This window comes from Rana temporaria, chromosome 9, assembly GCF_905171775.1.
Source record: "Rana temporaria chromosome 9, aRanTem1.1, whole genome shotgun sequence".
Lineage (NCBI taxonomy): Eukaryota > Metazoa > Chordata > Amphibia > Anura > Ranidae > Rana > Rana temporaria.
Window position 1 is genome coordinate 86,611,642 of NC_053497.1, and position 17,093 is coordinate 86,628,734.

Sequence of the window (17,093 nt, forward strand, 5' to 3'; positions counted from 1 at the left end):
ATCAGACCAAGTTAGGCCCTTTTCACATGGGTGGACCGATCGGGTCAATTTATGAAGCGGCGGATGTAAACGGACATCTTTTTACACCCACCAACATCGGTCCTATCTGCTACAAACAGACGGATGGGGGATTCATTCCCCATCCATCGTTTAGATCGGATGACAGTCGGATGTAAACGGAAAGGCGGTTCGTTTACGTCCAACCACCCATAAAGGATAGCGTGTTGTGTCCGTTTCCGCGTTGCAAAAAGAGGAGTGGACAGGGATTTGTCAGTTTGCTTGCTCAGCAGGGATCGGTGGAGAGATCCCCCGCGGATCAGCTGGCAGAGTCCACCAGTGTGAAAGAGCCCTTAGTATCTGATGGTTAAATCATATCCACTCTAATTTTCTACTGTATTAATATTCCCTGTCTCATGTACTTTTGAGTTCTAATAAACCGTTTACTTCTGTAGTTCTGTATTTCTCTTGGGTACAAGCTAATTTTCCCTTACTTATCCTTCCACCCTGGAGGAACTTTTACAGAATTTTTGATTATGACTGTATGCTGTACTAGCTAGAACATTCTTGCTCTAGTTGCTCATTTTCATAGATAAATATGCAAACTGTTTTTCTATTGCTAACTGTATGCAATGTATACCGGCTTTGTCTGTAGCGGATGGACATTTGATTCTTTATATATGTTCTGTCACCTGTGTTTCTTGTTAAAACTTCTTGCCTTTGCTCCCACTCAAAAATGTTTGGGCCCAAATGACATAATTAGGAGTGCTTGTAAACCTGCGTCGGCACCTGAAAAGCTACCCTTGCCCAGCCCGGGAAACTGATCCCTGAAGATATCCGTCAAAAATGCTTGCACAAAGCCTGTAAAATGCCTGAAAAAAAAACATTTAAAAATCGCCAGGAATATGCCCTGCCGAGGTGTGAATGCAGGTTTATTCTTCACGTGTGCCTGAAAATCTACATGTTTACTCTGAGATGGGAACATTCACAGATTAAATCACAGTCTTATGTCTTCTTCCATTGTACATTGTCCATAAAGTCCAGAGTTAAGGCTCTACATAGGAACCACATTAAATGTCCTGCCTGTTTCTGGGACTCGAGCGGTATAACCAGCATGATAACTGCATGAAGAAATTTGAATGTGTGTTTTGGAAAAGAAAGACATGTGAAATGACTGGAGTATTGCAAACCAATGGTGGTCATGTCATTTGTAAATGATAGGACTGGAGGGAAAATGGAATTGGCGATGAAGGGGGTCGTTTTTTTTATATCGCCCCACATTGGGCATAAGGCTTGTCTTTACCAGTGGTGTGCAACTTTGTGCAGTAAACCAATCTCGTGTGGAAGGTCGAAAAATTCTTATATTTAACTTTTACTGGACCATGGGAGAATCTAGTCGGTTGACTTTCACCATGTCCTGACTCATTTTTCAACTAGACTAATTACAATTTCAGCCATAAGAATTTCTGAATCCCATTAAGTACACATACTGCTATGAGCAATGACAACAAGACACTGCCTTTGTCATGCATTCTTCTGTGCAGTGATGTACATGATAGAAATTAATTTTAAACATTTATTTGTAGTATTGTGTAATGATAAAACAATGTGAAATTTTCTTTCTAGCATCATGCTGGAAATAAGCTCTTTTTTAACCCTGTCCCTCCAGCACTAAATGCCACACCCTGGCAATAGGTGGTTGGCATCTCTGACAGGTTTTTGTGTACATCCTCTGACCATTCCCTTATTGCTTATATCTGTAAAATACTATAGACACAGTAGCACAGCACTTGATACAATAGCCATTGTTCTTCAGTAATGATTGCCTTTGTGCAATTGTTGGGGTTCAGAAGTGGTAATTTGTTTGCTGTAGAGATCTAGATTTGTTACGAGGGTTATGAGCATAACAGCCCTGTACTAAAGGAAGAAAAAAATTACAAATCGCAAACTTGCAAAGAACAGACCTAAGCTGTACATTCATAACCTGATAATTTTTACTGAAAAAAAATAATTAAATGCTAGTTATGCTCTTTTTAGCTTTAATACACAAAATGCTGTTTTTCTCCAATGTATGTATAGAACAGATTCACTATATGTAGATTACACAAACCAGTGAGTAGGACTAGACCCTACATTTCAATTCTGCCCATTCCGGTGGGCCCTTGCAACACAAATGGATGTTATTATGGTCAAACAGACTTTAAATTTAATAGATTGTGTACATCCAGCTTTACTGTTTAATCAAATACATTGTAGATGCTGCAGCCCTCACTGGCATTTTCAGAGCTAATATGGTCCCTTTTATGTGGTTGATACTGAGCTATGAAATATTTATGTGTTTATACTCCACCCATATCTATATAGTAATATCGCATTCCTTATTTTTTTTTCTTCTATACCCCTTTCAATACTGGTGTAATTTTTGCCACGCTTTTCCAGGGCAACAAAAGAGCATGAAAACTATTCCTGTTAAATCCTTTGTAACTGTTCACACTGCAGGTACTCTGAGCTATGACAAATCGGCATGGTGCAATTTTTCAAAAGCACACCAAAAAAGTCACCTGTAAGTCAGTCGATGCATGTAAAAAAAAAAAAAAAAACGCATCCGTGTGAAAGGGCTCTTCAACATCCACATTGGTCCTTACCCAAGTACCTTACGTTTTGATAAACCTATAAGACTCACAAATAACCACACCAGACAAAGAAGTTGGTGAACTTCGTAAAGTTTTTGTAAACTTTTTATTGTTCATTAGTACCCTGATTGGCTTTTTGTATCTTTTTTGTTATCCACTGGCAAGTCGCGTGTGTGTGTGTGTGTGTGTGTGTGTGTGTGTTTTTTTTTTTTTAAACAAAGGTTTCCCACAGCTACCTGTTACCTGCCAGTGAAATTGCAGCAATTAGTTTTGTTGGTGTCACGTTTTGGTGGACGCGCAAAGATGAAAGCTTCTCGCATAGTTCTTTAGAAGTGGCACAGCCTTGTTCTCATGTAATCCTTTGCCCTGATTCACCATCCTCCCACTGCTGTAGTGTGTGGAATGTAGCTATACTGGTCTGTCAGTGACTGGGTGTTAATGGCTGCAGGGACTAGTGTTACTAGATCTTCTGTTTAGATACTGTTCATTTCTAGTTCACAAAGTAATATCTGTAATGTCAACGATCCTGTCACTTATCAGCAGTGCTCTGTGTGCACTAATTGAATGATATACAGATCATATTCTTGTTCTGGCTTCCTACTTTCAGTCTGTGCCTTATTCTTCAGCCTCGTCGCTGCCTTTGTGTTCTATTTCCATTACCAACAAACTAAGTCAATTTTTACTTCCTCTTAAAGTTGTATTGAACTTTGCTAAATACTGTTTGCATTTGAAATGTCCCCACACATTACAGTTCCTTATAATTAAACGCTGTTTTTTTTTTTCTGTGCCATCGCCAAGTTAACTGCCATGGTCATGTGAAAACTTTTGGACTGAACAAGAAATGCTATCTGCTCTGAGACAGTGGGTGCTTTCCATGATCTACACTTTGTAAGGTTTTTTTGTTGGCCTACATTCTGTAGTGGAAGGGATATGCACATACACATTCTTTCACAGGTTGTATGGTACTTGCATATTATATGCTCGCTCAGTTACTTTGGTTCATGGCTCCTCGCATTTATAGCCTGATTGCTTTTGCTTTTGTTTCTATTCAAATTGTTCTGCCTGGGCTGTAGCTGGGTTTATACGGGATCTTTCTTTTGGTAAATATACTGTTCACATTTAAAATGATTTGTCTTCCTTACAAATTATTCTACTTATCTGGTTTCTAGATGTAAAATAATACATATGCAATAGTTAAGCTTCCTTCATACTTTGGTGATTGGAATATTAGAGTGGAAAGTTTGTCAGAAAGTTAAGGCCTGATAGATGGCACCATGCTGGCCTCTTTTGCCGGTATTGCTATGTAAAACATTAAAAAATAAGTGCTTATATTGTTGAAAATCCAGTGCGCTGCAACAGCCTCTATTGTAAGCATTGTGCTGAAAAATCAGAACTGCTAAAGGCTGATCTGACAGTGCCAAGCTTTACTGCTGTATAGGGGCTCTGGGCTTCCGCAAAATGACAACCTCCAGCAAAAAAAGAGCAACTCTGGAGACAATTTACAGCATATACTAATTTGGGTAGCAAAATTATTGTGGAATGTATGTTTCTTGATCTGCTTTAAAGGAAAAATACAGCCAAAGTTTGCTTGGCTGTACTTCTGTGGATCACAAGAGGCTTGTTAAGCACTCCTGTGACATGTTTTCAGCAGACAGCTGGCTGAAGCCCACTGTCAGGTGATGTCACAGAGCCAGTCTAGGTTGGGACAAGATCACGACAGTAGGGTTGGGATATGCCCACAGCCCTGGATCGGCACCTGGGTTAGCCTCTAAGCCAGCCGCTGAGAGCATGAGCCAGCCGCTCTTGCCCCCTCCACAGCCCAGAGCTCCACTGAGCGGGGAAGAGGGGGGCAGAGCCGAGAGCTGTTGACTGACAGTGACCAGAGCGCTTAGAGACACAGTCTTGGTGCCGGTAGGGGTCAGATGTTGCATTCACCTATGGTAAGTATGTGTTTTTTTTTGTTTTTTTTATCGTACGTCTTTTTTAAGGTCATTGATTGCTCACAATCTTTAGTTTGTGTCAGAACATTTTGCCCATGACTGGATACCTAATGACTTTTATTAACCAGAAAATCTTCCAAGATTTTATATTTGTTTTGTTACTATTCTTCAGACTCTGTTGTGTATCCCTACTGAATTGTTATGCGAGAACACACATGGGGCATTATGATCACACTTTTGGACTGGGAAGAGCAAAACTCAGAGAAGCCACACCCCTAGTTACAAAGTGACTAAATCAATGAGTGCCACTAAAGAGGGATCATGGCTGATAAATGTAATAGCCCAGGCATCCTGAGCTATTAGAACATTCACATTTGCATGGTTGAAATGAATGACAGATTTGTTATATTGGAATAAAGTGAGTCCTAGTATGAGAAATACAAAGTTGTTAAAATAACAAAATAAACAAAAACAAATGACCTTTTCGTGTTCTCTGAAATTTGGTGAACGGTAAAGGTGGTGAAATTAACCTGGTGAAACTGCTCCCAACTATTGCCCAGTTAAGAGCGTGCTCTCTGTTGTTAATTTATGTCCCTGGGTTATCACAGAATTACACCCATTTCTCGAGCACACACCCAGATGTTTGTTATACATAGTTGAATATAGAGGGATGTTGATGATGTTTTATAATTACATTTTAACTGTATGAGTCAAAGGATTGGCACTAAGGGAGGACCTTGAATGAACAATGACAGCCGTTTAAACTCTGCTGTGCCTACTCTTGCAAAATTATGGGTATTACACGTGATTGTGATGGGAATTTTATACCAACTCCTAGCATGATTTACAAGATGTTTTTCAGTCTTATGGATCAATATAACGTCTGCTATAGAATAGGAAAGTAACTTTTATAAATGATAAATGAATGCAGAAGTAATTCTTGTACTTTGATAGTTCTAGTTATCTTTTGGCTATTGGTGATTTATGATACTGTTGCGTGCTGCAAATAATTATGTGGTCTGATCATGAATGACAAAAAATGGTTGCAGCAGGAGACTGGGGTCTACAGTCTGAAAAGAGTAGTACTTATTCAGCTCTTCCTTTTGCACATGGAATAGCCAGGACATGCATATGTATATTGGTTGTATGGTCTCTAGCTCATATAGCCTTCCGCTGTATGTGTTTGAGAAGGTCTGCAGTAAAATATTTTGCTAATGAAAAATTCAACCAAGCAATCCCATCTGTTTAAAAAGGTACATTCCAATGTATGGCCAGCTTTATAATCTGCAAAATGAATAAGGTTTAAAAAAACGATTCAACGCTCCTTTTACATCTTGGTTAAATCTAGTTTTGCCCTGTCTGTTGGTTAATGCCTACAAATTACATCCTTTTAGATAACAGTATGTTGTTATACCCTAAAAACTAAAAACAAAATGAATGATTTTTAAGATTGAGGTACAATTTCTTTTTTATCTGTCAAGTTTTATGATTTTTTTTGAAAATCACTACATTTTCTTTTTGTATGTTTACAGACAAGGAACTCCAGAGAGAAAAGGAGAAGCTGGAAATGGAAATGTCGTCTTTACGTTCTATGAATGAGGATCAAAGAAGACACATTGAGATTAGAGACCAGGCCCTGAACAATGCGCAAGGCAAGGTGGTGAAACTGGAGGAAGAAGTAAGTTTAATAGTTTTCCCAGATTTGGATGTCCTTCTTCTTCTTTTTTTTTTTTTTTTTTTTAAATCACATTTTGTCCTTTTTTATTATACCAAATTCCATCATACAACATATACATTGCAAGTACATTCATTAACTTAAAACACAAAGCACCCCCTCCCCAGATAAATACACTCGGACCCGGTCATATCTGTCTCCAAAGAAGAGTTAATAAAAATAAAAAAAAAACTTAATTCCATTTCCCTTTCTCCCCTCCCCCCTTTTATGTGACATACAAAAAAACACATCAAAAAGAAAAACTTATTGGTGCCCTTTTGGTGTTACTAAAGACCCCCCCAAAAGAGAAGAAAGAGAGAAAAAAAGAACCCTTACAGTCCCAATTCCCTTTTGCCCTTCCCACCTTTGTATAACCTATTATAAAAAATACATCTTAAAAACACTCATTATTGCCCCCTTTCTTCCCCCCTTTCTTCCCCTTCTTTCTCTTCCCTCCTTATGAGGAAACCACCTCCATGCAATACAATTACCAAAATATATTAAGAAAGGAGCTCAAAAGCACCTTATGACGTGGATGTCCCTTTTTAAGTTGTCTCTGTATCTTACTAGCAATACTTGTGTTGCTAGATGTATGTTTTGTTTTGTAGTGCGATGTGTTTTGGTTTAATATTGTGTAGACTTTTGCCTGGTATGATTCATCCAGCCATAAACCTTTGGGCCAAGGATGATTTAATACTATGGTGTCGGCCTTCAATATAGTTCAGTGATGCTTTTAATTTGGTAAAAAAATATGTTCCCCTCTCCTTTTTTTACTGTGACTGCTGAGTGACTGACAATGCTTCAATAACCCTGAGATCTTTGGTCAGCAGCAGATTAACATACCGGTATATAGGATTCACTGCTGTTGTCGGTCCTTCCACAGTACAGTGATTAGCCAGAGCTTTGTGGGCCTGTGACTGCACAGAAAAGTTTAAAAACATTTTTAGAAAGTGATTTATTGGAAAATAATCAGAGAATCAGAGCAAAGGGGAAGCCTCACTTAAGTATTGCCTAGATTGGTTTACCCTGCAAAATGTGTGTGGATTACATAATGCTGTGAGCACGGACAGGACTTCATTGATAGTTGATGTTCTTTCATAATTCAGTAGGCAGACTAGAGGTTGTAACCTGAAAGAGGAAGTTGCAGGCACTAAATACATGTCATCCTCTAAAGCGGGCCATAGATGGTGCGATTTTTTTTTTTTTTCCTGCAACACATTAAGTGTTGATCGAAGGAATCCCTCCCGCAGAGCTATCATGTTCTCCTGGTGGAGGAGCCCCCCTGGCCTGAAAAACCCATGCTGATTATTTGAAGTCCAAAATGCAGCGCTTCAGTGAAAAAAATATAAACAAATATATGTGATAGTCCATGTGAAGATCAATATAAGATGAAGATGATATAGACCATCCACCAAACTTCAGTGTGCACAGGAAAGGCACACCACAACCACGTGCTATCGATCTGCTTACCAGAAAGATATGAAAACAAGCAATGTAATCATATGATGCAAGTGGTCAGTAATGGATTCACATTGCACACTCCAAAGTTGATAGGGAGATCATAGAAATATCCAGGTTCATCAATATCAGAAAGACATCAGGACTCATATTTTCACCTGGACTATCAAATATATATATTTGTTTATATTTTTTTCACTGCATTTTTTCACTGCATTTTGGACTTATTTTTTGCGTTTGATGAATCAACAGACTATGCTGGCTGCTTTTTTCTTGTTTTTATTTTTTTTGAGTTAGCGCAGATATTCACCCCGATTTACACGCTGATTATTGTTTGCAGCTATAACTGGCAATATTTTCATAAAATATCTGGTTGTACCCAAGTTGACTGATCAATTTTGGTACAATGGTTCAAATGTAGGCCGGTCCTTGCTGAACCGACAGTGTGTGAATCTCAAGACTGAATACAGTTGAGACGACGTGTGGTGCTTTTGTATATTTAATCCTTTGCCTGCTATTCTGTGTTAAGTGTTCATTTGGTTACCGGAGAACAAGTTTATAAAATCCTGCTTCTTCTCATACTACACATTCCTGGGCAATTCTGCCACTTGTGCTACTTGAAGCTGTACAATGTTTTTTATACTCCTGGCTCCTGTCTTCTAATGAAGCTCAGTCTCAATCTGAATTGACCTCTTCAATAGTCATTGGATATTTAGAAACGACCAAGGTTGAGGCTGTTTTGAAAGGGAGGGTTGGAGAGGTTCATAATTACTCGACTGGGAGTCTGGGCAATGTCTAGGTCTTAGGAATTCTCTAGAGCTGAAAATTTAGCATTTTTATTTTCTTGCTTTATGGTCTGGAAAACATCAAACCTGTTGGAATATTCCACAATGAGAGGAAAGCTACTGATCAGAATACTGAAATAAATAATCCCAACTCTGTTGTATACCTTTTTAACCATCCTACTTATACTGCAATATGTTGACTAAGGCTTCTAACTTCTGCATAACGTGATAAACTTGGCATTTTTATATTGGCTATCTAAAACGTTTAGCAGTTAATTTAAAAAGTATTGATGGCATTTGAACCAGGCACAGCATTTTAAGTATTTTATTGAGCCATCCTGTTAAGCTGATTGAGCCATTCTAATGAACACTATAACATGGGAAGCTTTCCATGTACCAGGAAGGCTGCAATGCGAAACTGATGGCAAAATTCGTTTTTCATTATGATAAAGAATATTTTGTCATTGTAATGATTGCTGATATACACTGAAGTGGATTTAGGTTTAATCTACTTCTATTAGTTTTTAGAAAAAATATAAAAGGTACACACCATAAACAACTTTAGGTTTACAATACAAGTAGGCCCATTAGTAGCCAATAGCAAGCATGAATAATCTAATAAACCATAAAACATGGTTCCTTGAGTTATACATCAATGCTACCAATACGCAGGTAATCTTGGAATGTGGATAACGGGCACATAAGCAATTTCAGTGTATCTGGAATGTATTCACAGCGCTTCATTTTTTCCCCCCACATTTTGTTATGTTGCAACCTTATTTCAAAATAAATTCAATTAATTTTTTTCCTCAAATTTCTACAAACAATACTCCATAATGACGACGTGAAAGAAGTTTGTTTGACATCTTTTCAAATGTATAAAAAATAAAAAACACACGTACATAAGTAATTCACAGCCTTTGCCATGATCAACCTTGAGATGATTCCACAACTTGATTGGAGTTCACCTGTGGTAAATTCTGTTAATGAGACATGATTTGGAAAGGCATACACCTGACTATATAAGATCTCAGTTAACAGTGCATGCCAAAGCATAAATGAAGCTGTGAAGTCCAAAGAATTGTCTGTAGACCTCCGATACAGGATTGTATTGAGACACAGATCTGGGCAAGGGAACAAACATTTCTGCAGAATCAAAGTTCCCAATGAGCACAGTGGCCTCCATCATCCATAAATAGAATACGTTTGGAAGCACCAGGAGTCTTCCGGTCGCCCGGCTAAACTGAACAATTCAGGTTAAAGGGCCTTAGTCAGGGAGGTGACCAAGAACCTGGTGGTCTCTCTGACAGAGCTCCAGCATTTCTCTGTGGAGAGAGGATAACTTTCCTGGAAAAACAACCATCTCTGCAGCACCAATCAGGCCTGTATGGTAGAGTGGCCAGAAAGAAGCCTCTCCTCAGTAAAAGACACATGACAGCCCACCTGGAGTTTGCCAAAAGGCACCTGAAGGACTATCAGACCATTAGAAACTTCTCTGGTCTGATGAAACAAAAATTAAACTCTTTTTGGTCTGAATGGTAAGTGTTTGTCTGGAGGAAACCGGGCACTGCTCATCACCTGGCCAATACCATCCCTACAGTGCAGCATGGTGGTGGCAGCGTCATACCATGGGGATGTTTTTCAGCAGCAGGAACTGGAAGACTAGTCGGGATCGATTGAAAGATGAATGCAGCAATGTACAGAAACATCCTTGATGAAAACCTGCTCCAGAGCACTCTGGACCTCAGACTGGAGCAAAGGTTCATCTTCCAACAGGACAACAACCCTAAGAACACAGTCAAGATAAGAGTAGCTATGGAACAACTCTGTGAATGTCCTTGAGTGACCCTGCCAGAGCCCAGACATGAACCCGATTGAACATTGAGAGATCTGAAAATGGCTGTGCACCCACACTCCCCATCCAACCTGATGGAGCTTGAAAGGTCCTGCAAAGAAGAATGGAAGAAACTGCCCAAAAATAAGTCTACCAAGCTTGTAGCATCATACTCAAAAGGACTTGAGGCTGTAATTTGATGCAGTAGGTGCTTTAGTATTGAGCAAAGGCTTTTGAATACTTGTGTAAATTAGGATTTTATTCGTTTTTAATAAATTTGCAAAGATTTCAATCAAACTTCTTTCACGTTGTCGTCATGGGGTATTGTTTGTAAAATCTTGAAGAAAATAATGAATTTAATCATTTCGGAATAAGGCTTTCTGGATGCACTGTAAACCCTGCAGTGGGTGAAGGGGTTGGGGAAAGGAGAGGCACTGCAAGGGTTTTTCCCGCCCAGAGTCCAGCTTTAACTTTTTGGTACAATTTTGGGTTAACCAAGTCGTCTAAATATGCATAGTGCCTTGAAAAATATTCATACCCCTTGACATTTTCCACATAAAGTCAAGTTGCAACCAAAAACGTAAATGTATTTTGGGATTTTATGTGATAAACCTGCACAAAGTGGCTCATAATTGTCAAGTGGAAGGAAAATTATAAAAAAAAAATCACTCCTCCTGAGTCAATACTTTGTAGAACCATCTTTCGCTGCAATTACAGCTGCAAGTCTTTTTTAAATATGTCTCTACCGGCTTTGTACACCTAGAATGACATTTTTGCCCATTCTTTGCAAAATAGCTCAAGCTCTGTCGGATTGGATGGAGAGCGTCTGACTAGCCTAAAATGAGAAATACAAGGGTTAAGAGACGCCTAGAGAATGCCAATGGCATGCACTTGGCTATGTCTTTTTTGTTTTGCGTTGCTTGATGACAGATATGACTTTTTGATGGACTGGTTTTGCTTGCCAGCCTTATACCATAAGAGGTATCCTGAGCAGCCAGTATAAACACAGGGGATTCCTCTCATAGTTCTGTCAAGTGCTGTCTAAAAGAGACTTATCTTGGCAAGGACTTGGGATATACTGGATTCTTTGCATACTAAAACTGTACCATAAAAGGTACAGAAATCTCATATCAGTATACAGTGTAAGTGCCATTTTCACACGTTATGCTCTTGGTTTAGCTTATGTGCATGTAGGAGGTGATTCCTGTTTGCAAAGCATAACTTTACAGTATTCAGTGCCTTAAAGTATTCATCCTTGAGATTTTCCACATTTTGTCATGTTACAGCTAAAAATGTATATGTATTTTATTGGGATTTTATGTGATAGACCAACACAAAGTGGTACATAATTGTGAAAGGGAAGGAAAATTTATAAATGTTTTTTTTTTTACAAATATCTGAAAAGTGTGGCGTGCATTTGTATTCAGCCCCTTTAATCTGATACCCCCAACCAAAATCTAGTGGAACCAATTGCCTTCAGAAGTCACCTAATTTAGTAAATAGAGCCCACCTGTGTGTAATTTAATCTCAGTGTATATATACAGCAGTTCTGCAAAGCCCTCAGAGGTTTGTTAGATAACCTTAGTGAACAAACGACATCATGAAGGCCAAGGAACACCCCAGACAGGCCAGGGATAAGGTTAAGGAGAAGTTTTTTTTTGTTTTGTTTTTTATAATTCCTTTATTGACCAAAGAAAGTTACATGTAATGGTCAAACAAACCAAAGTTCACAGTATGTCAATTGAGTAACATTTAGGCTCTTTAAGTCCGAAAACAACAGGCCCAACGCTGCACAGAATATGTGGACTTGGTAACGACAAATATAGGGATATTGCTCAGTGCATCACACTGGGACAACTATCGAAAATTCCTATACATGGTCGAGACAGCTATGCTTGAAAGACAACAGATAGTGAGACATACCGATCATAAAACAAATGGTAGAAGGGAGGTACTTGGTTTGGGATTTTCCAGTAAAACTTATCGGGAAGTAAGACCTCCCTTGGGCCTAGTGAGCCTGGGGATGGGGCAATATAAAAACAAAAGATGCCTAAAGATGCACACCGTATCTGTAAGGTATTTCCCACCCCTGAATCTCAAAGAGGGGAAAGGTGAGAGGGGGGCGGGAAAACAGGGGGGGGGGGGGACAGGAGTGAACGTCCTTAAGGAGACGTTTTAAAACAGGGTTAGGTTATAAGAAACTATCCTAAGCTTTGAACATCTCACAGAGCACTGTTCAATACATCATACGAAAAAGTATGGCACAACTGCAAACCTACAATGACATGGAGAGCATTAATCAGAGAAGCAGCCAAGAGGCCCATGGTAACTCTGGAGGAGATGCAGAGATCCCCAGCTCAGGTGGGAGAATATGTCCACAGGACAACCATTAGTTGTGCACTCAACAAATATGGCCTTTATGGAAGTGTTGCAAGAAGAAAGCCATTGCTGAAAGAAAGCAATACGAATTCCTCTTTGCAGTTTGCGAGAAGCCATGTGGGGGGACACGGCAAATATGGAAGCAAGTGCTCTGGTCAGATGAGACCAAAATTTAACTTTTTGGCCTAAAAATACAATGCTATGTGTGGTGAAAAACTAACACTGCACTTCACCCTGAACCACTTTTTTTCAGCAGGGACAGGGAAGCTGGTCAGAGTTGACGGGAAGATGGATGGAGCCAAATACAGGGCAATCTTGGAAGAAAACTTGTTAGTCTGCAAAAAGCTTGAGACTGGGAAGAGGTTCACCTTCCAGCAGGACAACAACCCTAAACATGCAGCCAGAGCTACAATGGCGTAATTTAGATCAAAGCATATTCATGTGTTAGAATGGCCCGATCAAAGTCCAGACCTGAATCCAATTCAGAGTCTGTGGCAAGACTTGAAAATTGTTCAGACTCTCTCCATCCAATCTGACAGAGCTTGAGCTATTTTGCAAAGAAGAATGGGCAAAAATGTCACTCTCTAGATGTGCAAAGCTGGTAGAGCCATTCCCAAAAAGACTTGCAGCTGTAATTGCAGCAAAAGGTGGTTCTACAAAGTATTGGCTCAGGAGGGCTGAATACAAATGCACGCTACAATTGTTACATATTTATTTGTAAAAAAAAAAAATTGAAAATAATTTTCCTTTCATTTCACAATTATGTGCCACTTTGTTTTGGTCTATCACATACATTTTACTTTTTTGTTTGTATCATGACAGAATTTGGAACATTTCAAGGGATATGAATACTTTTTTAAGGCACTGTATTTCAGTACCTTTTCTTGAATTTAGCAGGAAATTATATGCTATGTACTTGCATGGTTAAAAAGGACATACAAAGGAAACTGTCATATACTTACTTTCAATAAATGTTTATTTTGAGTTATTTTAAAATATTTGCCGGAAATATGTCATACTAGTTCAGTTTTATGTGTACAGCCAATAGTGGTTCTGTATGTCAGCCAGTGCAGTCCGTATTCTTACTAAATGACTGCTGCAACAGAATCCAAAAAAAAGTGTATGTCTGCTACTGTAGTCCCTTTTTAGGGAGAACTTGGACGAGGCTAACAGCCCTGTTTGGTATTTTATTGCAGCAGAGGCAATGTTGTTTACTATAGAAAGTAAGCAGCTCATTGAATTTCTGGCAAGCTAAGCCTATATTTTTCTGTTTTTGCAGCATTTTAAAGAGACAAATTGGGTAAATGTGCATGTATTGTAGAGAGCTGCTGATTATTATTTTTTTATTTTGCCATGACTTACACTAAAGCATTCTAGCTTAAAGTTAATTATTGGTGGTATTTGGTGGGAACAATCCATCTGGGCAAACTTTTCAAATCCTGAGTGGCTAAAGATATACATTCATACTCCTCACTTGCTCATGCTCTCCCTCTTCCATGCTTTCACTCTTCCTCCCTTCCCTTGTTTTCTCACTGTCCCTCGTCCTCCCACTCTATCTCTCCTGTATAAGAATATTGGTAGTACACAAGAGACATTTTAATTGATGCTGCCAGTAGGCATAGAAGGGTTAAGAAAATTGACTCTCAGCATTTTAAAATGTAACCAAACTGGTATTGCACTGCCTTACCTCCCTTAGACACAGGCATGGACAGGTCTCCTAAACGATGAAGACCTGTGCTTGGAATATTATCTGAGTTTATAGTATAATTGAGACTTGTTGGGGAATCCCATACTATAATCAACCAGTAAATGGTGTTGAAAAAGGAGAAATACAAACAAGACATGTATGCGTGTTACATGTACAAAAGTAGTGTAATAATGTTACCCCAGAGAATGAGCTTATCTGTTGGCCATATATGGGAGTATCTGATGTGTTTAAAAAGGGACAAACCCCAATCAGTTCCCAGTCAGGTTGTTAGAGGTAAAGATACAAGTTACACTTTTTTTTCTTTTTTTTTTTTTCTTGCAGTTGAAGAAGAAGCAGGTTTATGTTGATAAAGTCGAGAAGATGCAGCAGGCTTTGGTCCAGCTCCAAGCGGCTTGTGAGAAAAGAGAACAACTGGAACACAGACTGCGCACCAGGCTTGAAAGGGAACTGGAATCTCTACGGATTCAGCAGGTAATCCTGGCAACACTCAGCAAGAGAATTGACACACAAATCAAAGTGTTGTTCATTGACAGGGCCAGGAGATTGCCTGCTCTAGCCTGAACACTGCATCGTGGTGGTAATAGGTCATGTTCTATACCCATAAAGGCAGTTAGGTACAGAGTATGGTGAAACCATTCAGTTTTAGATGGTTCTACACAGTACAAAGGTCACACATATCTTAAAGCTCTTCTAGTCATATTACTATGCTTGCAATATTCTTTCTCCTAATCTGAATAAGTTAACCGGGTTAAACATCACCCCCTAGAAAGTCTACACACATACTAGTGAGTCTAAACACGGTCTCCTCTGGCAAAACACTGCAATTCCACGTAGAAGCCCTGCAAGAGATTTTATCTGAATTTCATAATATTTAGTGCCGCTAATTTAGTCAAATACATTAGTAAAACATTACATTTGGATAGTGGTGTGGACCAGTGTTTCTCAACCTTTTTCCAGTCGGGGCACCCTTAAAAAGTATTTTCAGTCTTGAGGCACCCCAGTCCAAGGCTTTGTTCACATTACAGTGTGTCTCAGAACACGAGCAAATGCTCTGCTCTTTAGGGGTACCATTTCGGTACCCCCACACATTGGAAAACGTGGGATGCTTTTGCTGAAGTGCAATAAAAAAAAAAAAGGTTGGGGACTTGTTTTCCTGCATTTTTGTGGGTGCGGAAGCCCATTGAAATGAATGGGCTGCCCTACATGCAGCTACACAGATGTGAACCAAGGGCTTGTTCACATGTCATAGGGGCGGTAAAACCACATGGTTGAGCCATTTTTACCACCCCCAACTTCTCCACCTTTAGCTGCAGGGCAGCAGCTGGGGGTGTTCACATGCTGTGGCTGCAACTGGAGGTATACCGAGGGTGAATGGGGCTGCAGTGCAACTACCCTGCAACTGTGTGCATTGCATGGTTGCGGTGTAGTGATGCTGCATTTACGGGCTTAAAACAGGTGGTAAAGAGGCAACATAATGCCTCTTTACTCTTTCGAATGCCTCTGAAAAGCGATCTGTGTATGGATTGCTTTTCAGAGGAGCAGCAGTCCTTGCTGCTATCAAACAAGCCCGACAAAAGCCATTCTGATGGTACAGGAAAGTAACATACACACATACACACATACATACAGACACATGCTTACACACGCATACGCACACATACATACATACATACATACATACATAGACCTACACACATAAAGACAGTCACATGTGCACACACACAGACACATGTATAAAGCCATTTTAAAATGAATCTAGCTTCTAGCTCAGTACCTTTCCAGATTCCTCATTCAGCCGGGTACTGCACTCTAGGGGGAAGCAGAGAGCACAGCACACTCCTCTGCACTTTACTTTCACTTTTAAAGCCAACAAAGCTTCTCACAGTTCGGCAGGAGAGCAGGCTCATCTGACAGCCTTCTCTCCACTGACCCCGCGGCACACCTGAGAACCTCTGACGGCACACCAGTGTGCCGCGGCACACTGGTTGAGAAAGGCTGGTGTGGACAGTGGTAGTGTACTCACTAAATGTCCTGATTACCAGTGCCACCTGGTAAATACAAAATTTTGAGTTGCAACCAGAACAGCAATAGAAAGGAAATCTTTCAATGGGGACGCTTGTTCCTGTGACAGCTGTGAAAGAGGGGATTTCCTTCAAATTGGAAAGTTATCCTCTCACTTCCGGCTGAGTCTACAGGACAGGAAGTAAGGGGAAATCTCCTCAATGAGATACAGATGTCAAAAAACGGACAGTGGTTTTAACCCCCCAAGCCCCCCCCCTGCTACTCTCTCCATGGGGGGGGGGGGATTTGATTTTAGATATAACTTATGCAACATTGGGTGCTCATCGATTTATTTCTCTTCTAGAGCAACCTTTCTCAATCGGTGGTCCTCCAGAGCAAGGGTGGGCAATGCATTTTCCCAAGAGGCCAAATATGAAACTTGCAGTGTTGTGTAGGGATGAACTTTAATTCTGCCCAGTATTCATTTTGGGTCGAAGAAGGTCCATAAGTATGTAAACGTATAGGAAACAAACTCCTGGTGCTAGGAATAATAGGCACAACTGCTCATGAAATAGTATGCACTCTCACATTTATTATTAGAAGTAGTAGTAGTAAAGAAATCTTCTGCTGATCTGCTGGTCACA

At 39.7% G+C, this 17,093-nt stretch overlaps 1 protein-coding gene across 1 annotated transcript in view; it reads left to right on the plus strand.

Moving 5' to 3' along the window:
- Positions 1–17,093, plus strand: part of AMOT (angiomotin) — a 99,217-nt gene that overhangs the window by 59,974 nt on the left and 22,150 nt on the right. The window contains exons 7-8 of the mRNA XM_040323864.1: positions 6,103–6,248; positions 14,770–14,919. Coding sequence (XP_040179798.1) covers positions 6,103–6,248; positions 14,770–14,919 — 296 coding nt within the window. The remainder of the gene's footprint in view (positions 1–6,102; positions 6,249–14,769; positions 14,920–17,093) is intronic.